This window comes from Larus michahellis, unplaced genomic scaffold (genome assembly GCF_964199755.1).
Source record: "Larus michahellis unplaced genomic scaffold, bLarMic1.1 SCAFFOLD_54, whole genome shotgun sequence".
Lineage (NCBI taxonomy): Eukaryota > Metazoa > Chordata > Aves > Charadriiformes > Laridae > Larus > Larus michahellis.
In genome coordinates this window covers 44,918-53,779 of record NW_027435990.1, presented here as the reverse complement: position 1 = coordinate 53,779, position 8,862 = coordinate 44,918, and the positions used below count along the sequence as shown (strand labels likewise).

The 8,862-nt window shown below is 75.3% G+C and overlaps 2 protein-coding genes across 5 annotated transcripts; one reads left to right on the top strand and one right to left on the bottom strand.

Annotated features, from left to right (window-relative positions):
• Window positions 1-2,276: 2,276 nt before the first annotated feature.
• On the bottom strand, window positions 2,277-5,465 carry HAUS7 (HAUS augmin like complex subunit 7). Of its 3 annotated transcripts, XM_074571428.1 has the most exons (10): window positions 5,101-5,195; window positions 4,777-4,892; window positions 4,617-4,684; window positions 4,404-4,465; window positions 4,065-4,162; window positions 3,828-3,965; window positions 3,630-3,711; window positions 3,320-3,532; window positions 2,557-2,638; window positions 2,277-2,462 (listed from the first exon to the last, which is right to left on the bottom strand). In XM_074571428.1, exons 1-10 carry the CDS (start codon window positions 5,146-5,148, stop codon window positions 2,392-2,394), a joined length of 978 nt encoding a protein of 325 aa, XP_074427529.1. In that variant the 5' UTR covers window positions 5,149-5,195; the 3' UTR covers window positions 2,277-2,391. The 3 variants fall into 3 exon arrangements, with proteins under 3 accessions (XP_074427529.1, XP_074427528.1, XP_074427527.1); XM_074571427.1 differs by lacking the exon at window positions 4,777-4,892 and having other exon boundaries at window positions 5,101-5,465; XM_074571426.1 differs by lacking the exons at window positions 4,617-4,684; window positions 4,777-4,892 and having other exon boundaries at window positions 5,101-5,465.
• On the top strand, window positions 5,359-8,794 carry CCNQ (cyclin Q). 2 transcript variants are annotated; one of them, XM_074571430.1, is made up of 6 exons: window positions 5,359-5,545; window positions 5,941-6,010; window positions 6,093-6,279; window positions 7,294-7,426; window positions 8,195-8,410; window positions 8,527-8,794. In XM_074571430.1, exons 2-6 carry the CDS (start codon window positions 5,947-5,949, stop codon window positions 8,776-8,778), a joined length of 852 nt encoding a protein of 283 aa, XP_074427531.1. In that variant the 5' UTR covers window positions 5,359-5,545; window positions 5,941-5,946; the 3' UTR covers window positions 8,779-8,794. The 2 variants fall into 2 exon arrangements, with proteins under 2 accessions (XP_074427531.1, XP_074427530.1); XM_074571429.1 differs by having other exon boundaries at window positions 8,500-8,794.
• Window positions 8,795-8,862: the final 68 nt, after the last annotated feature.

Genomic DNA, 8,862 nt, shown 5'->3' with positions numbered 1-8,862 from the left:
GAGGGGTACCAAGATCCTACAGGGGTCCCAGGGACCCTATGGGGGGGCACAGGGACACTACGGGGGGTCCAGAGACGCTATGGGGGGGGTGTAGAGACCCTATGGGATGAGGGGCTATAGGGGCCCTACTGGGGGGGTCCAGGGATCCCGGGGGAGAGGGGCTACAGGGACCCTATAGAGTGGGATGGGGGGGCTATAGTGACCCCGTAGGCAGGATGGGGGCTCTATAGGACCAGGGGGGGCTACAGGGACACTATGGGATGGGGATATAGGGACCTATAGGCAGGATGGGGGCTCTATGGGGCTGGGGGGGGGCGGCTGTAGGAACCCTATAGGATAGCACAAGGTGGGGCTTATAGGGACCCTATAGGGCTAGATAGGGGACACTATGGGGCAGGATGGGGGGGGCTCTTGGGGTCCTATGGGGTGGGATGGGGGCTCTATAGGTCTGGGGCGGGGCTATAGAGACCCTACACAGACTGTGAAGGGGGGGGGGGGGGGCCATCGGGACCCCCCTGAGTCAGTGAAGGGGCTCTATGGGGCCCTATGGGAAAAGAGGGGCCCCAGCGGTTCCGTGGGGCAGAACCGAGGCCCTATGGGGCCGGGGGGGGGCCCTATGGGGCTGCCCCCCCCCGCTCCCCCCATCCCTTTGGGGTCAGGAAATGAGGCAGCGCCGGAAGCGGCTGCTCCAGCCGCGGCCCCCGATAGCGCCGGGGGCTCGTTAGCCTTGGGGGGGGCACTCATTACCGGGGGGCTCGTTAGCGGGGGCGGGGGGGGTGTTACCGGCGGCGGGTGCGGGCGGGGGGACGTGGTCGGGCGCCGTGTCCTCGCACACGCGTGTGCTCCCGTGCGACAGACCCTGCACACGCCTGTCGGGCGCCCGCCTCGCTCCCAGGTGAACACGCGTGTCACAGGCCTGCACGGACGCTGCGCCGCTCCAACACGCGTGTCACAGGCCTGCACGGACGCCATGCCGCTCCAACACGCGTGTCACAGGCCTGCACGGACGCTGCGCCGCTCCAACACGCGTGTCACAGGCCTGCACGGACGCCATGCCGCTCCAACACGCGTGTCACAGGCCTGCACGGACGCTGCGCCGCTCCAACACGCGTGTCACAGGCCTGCACGGACGCCGCGCCGCTCCAACACGCGTGTCACAGGCCTGCACGGACGCCGTGCCGCTCCAACACGCGTGTCACAGGCCTGCACGGACGCCGCGCCGCTCCAACACGCGTGTCACAGGCCTGCACGGACGCCACGTCGCTCCAACACGCGTGTCACAGGACTGCACGGACGCTGCGCCGCTCCAACACGCGTCACAGGACTGCACGGACGCCGCCCCGCTCCAACACGCGTGTCACAGGCCTGCACGGACGCCGTGCCGCTCCAACACGCGTGTCACAGGCCTGCACGGATGCCGCGCCGCTCCAACACGCGTGTCACAGGCCTGCACGGACGCCTCGCCGCTCCAACACGCGTGTCACAGGCCTGCACGGACGCCACGTCGCTCCAACACGCGTGTCACAGGCCTGCACGGACGCCGCGCCGCTCCAACACGCGTGTCACAGGCCTGCACGGACGCCGCGCCGCTCCAACACGCGTGTCACAGGCCTGCACGGACGCCGCGCCGCTCCAACACGCGTGTCACAGGCCTGCACGGACACTGGGAACACGCGTGTTCCCGGCATCCGTGCACTTCAGGACAAACCCTGGACCCCGGGGGGGGGGGGAGGGGACGGTTTGGGGGCCACAAGGGTGACACTCTGCCCCCCCACCCCCCCCAGGGGTTTTGGGGGGGTCATTCCCCCCCCCCCAGCAGGGTTTTGGGGGGCTGGGCCGGCTCCGTCCCGATGATCTCACTCCCGCTGGAATTTCGGGGGGGGGGGGGGGGGGACATGACGTCATCCCATGGGGGGACGGGGGGGGGGGGGAGCCCCGGACGTCTGGGTCCTCTGGAAGCAGGGGGGGGGTGGGGGGGGGGGGTTGTGTCCATCGTCGTCCGTCCCCCCCCCCCGGGGAAGGAATTTGTGCGCGCGTCGCGTCCCCCCCCCGCAGCCCGGAGCTGAGTCACGGCGGCTTCGCTGTAAACACGGCCCCGGCCCTGGCGCTCCTTCCATATAGGGCCCGAAAACGCGTTGCCCCCCCCCCCTCCACCCCCCCCCCGGCCTTTAATCCCCCCCCCCCCCGCGCCAAAAATAGAAGCCAGGCCTCCGGGCGGCCCCTCGGGACCCCCCCCCCTTCCCCGCCCCACGATTCGCCAACGATTATCACCCTCCGCCGCTTTAATCCGTTTTTTCTCCCCAAAATCCACGGTGGGGGAGGGGGGACACCCCCCCCGCCCCCCCCCCCCAAATAGTGCAACGAACCCAGGCATCCGGGGCGGGGGGGGGTTCAGTCCCGGGGGGACCCCCAGCCCTGGGGGACGTCCCCGAAGCGCTGCTGCAGGGCGGCCACGCGGGTCGCTGGGGGGGGGATTAAACAAAAAAAAAAAAATGAGGGGGGGGGCGATACCCCAAAAACGGGGGGACGCCCCCCCCCGAAACCCAACACACTCACCCATGGCTTGGCGCCGGCCCCCCCCCGCCAGCCGCGTCACCTCCGCCGCCGTGTCCCCCAGCTGGGCTGCGACCCCCAGGCTCTGGGGGGGGGGAAATGGGGGGGGTGAGGGGGGGGGCCGTGGGGTGCCGCAGCCCCAGGACCCACCCCCCCCCAATCCCTCCCATGGGGCACAGAGACCCGACCCCCCCACACCCAGAGGGACCTAAACGCTGCCAGGACCCCCCCGATAGTTCTCTGTGGGGCACAGGGACACCCCCCTCCCCCCCCAAAACCTTCCTGTGGGGCACGCAGACCCCCCAGCCCCACACGAGGCCCAGGAACCCCCCCCCCACTCCCCTATAGAGCGCGGGGACCCCCCCAAAAAGCTTTCTATGGGGCTCAAGGACCCCAACGCCCCCCCGCGGGGCACAGGGACCCCCCCAACCCTCCCCTATAGGGCCCAGGGACCCCCCCAATCCCTTGTGGCGTCCCGAAAGCCCCCCAACGCCCTCCCACGGGGCCCAGGGACCCCCCCAACCCCCTGCGGGGCACAGGGGCCCCCCCCACCCTCCCCTATAGGGCCCAGGGACCCCCCCAAACCCTCTTGGGAGGCCCAGGGACCCCCCCCCAGCCCCCCATGGGACCCAGCGCCCCCCCATCCTCCTCTCTAGGGCCCGGGCACCCCCCAAACCACCCACCCCCAGGTGTCAGGCCCCCCCCTCCCCCCCCAAAACCGCCAGCCGTGGGGCGCCCCACGCTGCCCCCCCCCTCCCTCCCCCACCTGGCCGAGCTGCCGCAGGCCCTGCCGGACGGGGGGGGCCAGGGGGCCGCAGGGGGCGAGGGCGTGGGGCCCCCCCGAGTCCTGGGGGTCCCAGGGGTCCCGCAGCTCCGTCGCCCCGAAAGCGGTGGCCAAGGCGGCCAGGTCGCGCCCCGCCACCCCCAGCAGGGGCAGGACGGGGGGGGCCGGGCCCGGAGACCCCCCCAGCCGGGAGCTCTGCGGGAAGGGAGGCATCAGCGGGGCGGGGGGGGTGTCCCGGGGGGGGGGGGGGGTGTCCCATCCCCAGGGCCCGTCCCCCCCCCGCGGGCCTCACCTGCGCCTCCAGCAGCTCCAGGTGCTGCCGCGCCGCCCCCAGCGCCGCCTCCAGCTCCGGCCCCGAGCGCCGGGGGGGGGCCCTGGGGGGGGGGCGAGGGTCGGTGACGGACGCTGCGACCCCCCCCCCCCCCCGTGGTTTGTTGGGGGGGTGGGGGGGGGGGGCAGTTCCCGGGCGCCTGGGTCCCCCCGTACCCACCTTGCCGGGGGGGGGCTGCCGTCGCGGTGGTCGAAGGCGGGCAGCGGGGGGAGAGGGGGGGGGCTCAGGGCCGCCCCCCCCTCGGGGGTCTCCAGCACCGTGTGCAGGAACTTGTCGGTGAGGAGCAGGGCCCTGCACCTGGGGGGGGGCACAGCCGGACGCCTGGGTCCCCAAGGAGGGGGGGGGCCGGGTCCCCAGGGACGGGGGGGGGTCCCTGGGTGCGGGGGGGGTCCCTACCCGCTCTTGAAGGAGCTCCCGCTCTCCTCCGCCGCGGGGGGGGCCGCGTCCAGCAGGTCCCTGATGAACTCCAGCTGCCGCTCGGGGGGGGCCGTGCCCTGGGGGGCGGGGGGGGGGACACGACAGGGGTGACACCCCACCCCCACCCCCCCCAGTCCCAAAATGCCCCCCCTCCAGACTCACCCCCCCCTCCCAAAGCCCCCAGAACACCCCCAGCCCCCCCTCCATGGGCCCCCCCCCCCCCAACGCCTCGGGTCCCCCAAATCCTCCCAGCCCCCCCCTCCCCGAACCCCTCCATCCCCCCCAATCCCTACACACCGCCCCCCCCCCAGCTCCCACCTCCACCAGCGCCACGTCGTCAGCCCGGCACAGCATCAGCTCCGCTCCCAGTTTGGCCAGTTCTGGAGGGGAGACGGGCACCGGCTGAACTGGGGCGGGGGGGGGTGGGGGGGGGGAGGCGCTGGGGCTACCGGGGGGGGTCGGATTTGAAGGGGGGGGGGGGGGATTTTGAAGTGAGGGGGGTGGCGAAGGGGTTGGGGGGGGGATCCGCACCTCGCAGCCGGGCGTCCCTGGGGCCATTCTGGAGGTGGTCCAGGCGGGCGGCGAAGGGGGGGTACACCCTGCATGGGGGGGGGGGGGGGTAAGAGGGGGCGCGGGGGGGGGGGGGGGGGCGCTGTAGGGGGTCGGGGGTGCCCCCCCCCCCCCGCGGTACCGGGAGCAGATCCACTCCAGCAGGGCCAGGCGGCGGGAGGAGGGGGTGCAGAGCAGCTGCAGCGCCTGGGCCGGCTCCAGCGGGACCACCGGGGCAACGGGGGGGCACGAAAGGGCCTGGGGGGGGGCCGGGGGGGGGGTGTCAGGGGCTACCGTGAGGGGGGTGGTCAGGGGCAGGGGTAGGCCGCGGCCCTGCCTGCGCCCCGCCCCCCGGTACCGGGACCCCTTCCCGCCCCCCCTGGGGTATCGGCTCCCCCCGGACGCCCCCAGACCCCCTTAGACCCCCCCTTAGACGCCCTTTGGACCCCCCCGGCCCCGCCGCCACCTCCAGCCGCCCCAGCGTTGCCGCCGCCGCCGCCGCTGTCGCCGCCATTTTCCCGCCCTGAGCGGCCGCCCCTCGCTGATTGGCCGCCGCCGCGCCGCCGCGCCCGCCGATTGGCCAAGGGCGCCAGACGGCCCCGCCCCTTCGGAGAGGGAGGCTGTAGCGCCTGCGCGGTCCCCGCCCTCTCGGCCCCGCCCCTTCGGGGCTGCCATTGGCCAGCGCGCCCCAGCGGCGGGGCCAATCGGGAGGCTTCCCGCCCTGCCTCCGCGCCGCGCGCCGCACGCCATTGGCTGCCGCCGGCCCTGCGGCTCCGCCTCTCCCTGCCCCTCGGCCAATAGGAGCGGGCGGCGGCGCGGCGCATGCGCGGTGTCCCCGCCTCTCCCGGAAGCGCTCGGCTCGCGCCGGGGCCGCCGCCGCCGCCGCCGCCGGGGCCGCGCGGCCGGGACGGGTGAGGGCGGGGCAGGGCGGGGCGGGGCGCGTGGGCGCGTGACGCCACGAGGGGAGGGGGCGGCCGCCGCGGGGGGGGCGGGGGCGTGACGCCATCGCCGCGGGGAGCCGCGAGGTCGGCGGCGCCCGCGTGACGTCACCGCCGGGCGGCAGCTTCCGTGCCGTTCCCCCCCCCCCGTGATGTCACGGCCCGGGGGTGACGTCACTCCCGCTCACCGCGGGGTGGGGCGTGGCGTCACGCGGTGGTGCCGTCACGGCGGGGGGGGGGGGGGGCGGGGCGGGGAGGCACGAGGTCGCTGTCGCCCGGCGTGACGTCGCTGCGCTCGGGTGTGATGTCACGGCGGGAGGGTGTGACGTCACGGCGGGCGGGTGTGACGTCCCGGCCCCGCCCCGCAGGCCGCCATGGCGCTGGAGCCGGCCGAGGCCCGCGCCCGCTTCCGCGTCGCCCGCTTCATCATGGAGGCCGGTGAGGAGCGGGGAGGGCGGGAGGGCGGGGCGGTGACGTCACGGCGGGGGGGCGTGACGCGGCGGGCGATGTCACCGCGCAGGGGTGAAGCTGGGGCTGGGCTCGGGGGCCCTGGCCACGGCCTGCGCCGCCTTCCACCGCTTCGCCCGCGCCGCGGGGCCGGCCGCCCCCCACGACCCGCACCTGGTGGCCGCCGCCGCCATCTTCCTGGCCGGGAAGGCCCAGGGCACCCCCCTGCGCGCCCGGGACGTCATCAACGTCGCCCTCAGGTAACCCCCCCGCGACCCCCGGGGACCCCCCGGGGCACCAACGCCCCCCGGGGACCCCCAAACACCCCCGGGACCCCAAACACCCCCCGGGGACCCCCAAACACCCCCCCCGGGCACCCAAATTAACCCCCCCGGGACCCCAACACCCCCCGAGGCACCAACACCCCACGGGACCCCCAGACACCCCCTGGGGACCCCAAACGCCCCCTGGGACCCCCCAAATGAACCCCCACCCCCCCAAAACACCCCCCCCGGGACCCCAAACACCCCCCGGGGCACCAACACCCCCCGGGGACCCCCCAAATGAACCCCCCCGGGACCCCAACACCCCCCGGGACCCCCAGACACGCCCTGGGGACCCCAAATGCCCCCAGGACGCCCCAAATGAACCCCCCCTGGGACCCCAAACACCCCCCGGGGCACCAACCCCCCCCGGGGACCCCCAAACACCCCCCCCCGGGCACCCAAATTAACCCCCCCGGGACCCCAACACCCCCCGAGTCACCAACACCCCCCGGGACCCCAAACGCCCCTTGGGACCCCCCAAATGAACCCCCCCGGGACCCCAAACACCCCCCGAGTCACCAACCCCCCACGGGACCCCCAGACACCTCCTGGGGACCCCAAACGCCCCCTGGGACCCCCCAAATTAACCCCCCAACCCCCCAAAACACCCCCCCCGGGACCCCAAACACCCCCCGGGACCCCCAGACACCCCCTGGGGACCCGAAACGCCCCCCAGGACCCCCCAAATGAACCCCCCCCGGGACCCCAAACACCCCCCCCGGAACCCCAGACACCCCCCGGGACACCAACACCCCCCGGGGACTCCAAACGCCCCCCCCCCGGACCCCTAAATACCCCCCCGGGGCACCCAAATAACCCCCCGGGGGCCCCCGAAACCCACCCAGGGGAACCCCAACCCCCCCCGGGGGCACCCTGACCCCCCCCGGCCTCGGGGTGCCCCAAAACCCCCCCCGGGCTCCCCAAACCCCCCCGTGCCCCCCCCCCCAGGTGCCTGCACCCCGGGCAGCCCCCCCCGGCGCTGGGGGGGGGGTTCTGGGGGCTGCGGGACAGCCTGCTGCAGTGCGAGCTGCTGCTGCTGCGCGTCCTGCGCTTCCGCCTGCCCCTCGCCCACCCCCACAAGGTGAGACCCCCCCGACGCGCCCCCCCGGGACACACCTGCACCCCCGGGACCCCTAGAACCCCCCCGGACCCTTAGAACCTCCCTGGGACACTCCCCCCCCCGGACCCCAACGTGCCCCCCCCGCACCCGAGCCCCCCCCCCCGGGACCCCTCCTGCCACCCCAAAGCCCTGGGGCTCTCCTGTGCCCCCCCCCGGGCCCAGGGACACCCGTGGGACACCGTGGGGACCCCCTGGGACCCCCCCCAAAGCCCTAAGAGACCCCCCCCGGCCCCCCCCCATGCCTCTAGGGACCCCCCCCACCCCCATGGGAAGCTTTGGGGACTCCCCCCCCACACACCCTAAGGACCCCCGTGGACCCCCCCCCTACACCCTGGGGACCCCCAGGGACCCCTTTTGGGACCCCCCCCCGCCCTAAGGACCCCCATAACACCCCCCCCCCCAAGGACCACCCACCCTAGGGCCCCCCATGGCCCCCCCCGGCCCTAAGGACCCCCATAACGCCCCCCCCAAGGGCCCCTATAGCCCCCCCCCCCGGCCCTAAGGACCCCTATAGCCCCCCCCGCCCAAGGACCACCCACCCTAGGGCCCCCCGTGGCCCCCCCGGCCCTAAGGACCCCCTTGGCCCTTCGGGACGCCCCCAGCCCTTACGCACCCCCCCGGCCCCCCCTCCGAGGACCCCTATGGCCCCCCCCTCCCTAAGACCCCCCCCCCGTACCCCGTCGGCGGGGTGGCGGGGGGGTCCCTGACGCCGTGCCCCCCCCCCCGCAGTACCTCCTACAGTACCTGCTGGCGCTGGGGCGCTGGGGGGGCCGGGGGGGCTGGGGGCGGGTGCCGGGGGTGTCGTGGGCGCTGCTGCGGGAGGGGGCCATGGGGGGGCTGGGGCTGCGCCACCCCCCCCAGCACCTGGCGGCGGCCGCCCTGCGCCTGGCCATGGCCCTCTGCGCCCGCCCGGCCCCCCCGGCCGCCCCCCCGCGCTGGTGGCAGGTAAGGGGGGGGGGGGGGGGCGTGGGGGGGTGTCTCGGGGTCCCGGGGGGGGGGTGACGGGGTTGCTGTGCCCCCCCCCCCCCCCCCAGGTGCTGAGCCCCGGGCTGGGCCCCCAGGAGCTGGAGGGGCTGGAGCGGGAGCTGCTGCAGCTCTACAGCCTGGACACGCAGGTGGGGGGCGGCCCCCCCCCGCCCGGGGAACCCCCCCGCCACCCCCCCCGGCCCGTGGAACCCCACGGCCCCCCCCCGCGACGGAGCCCGGCTCCTTCCGCAACGGCTTTAATGACCCCCCCGCGCTGGGGGGGGGGCGGCGGCGGCCGAGGGGGGGGGGGGAACGGGGCCCGCGGCCTCCTGCCCCCCCCCCAATAAATAATTACATACGGTACAGCAGGGTCAAGTAAAACAGCCCCCCCCCGCGCCACCACGCGCGACCCCCCCCCAGCGCCGACCAGT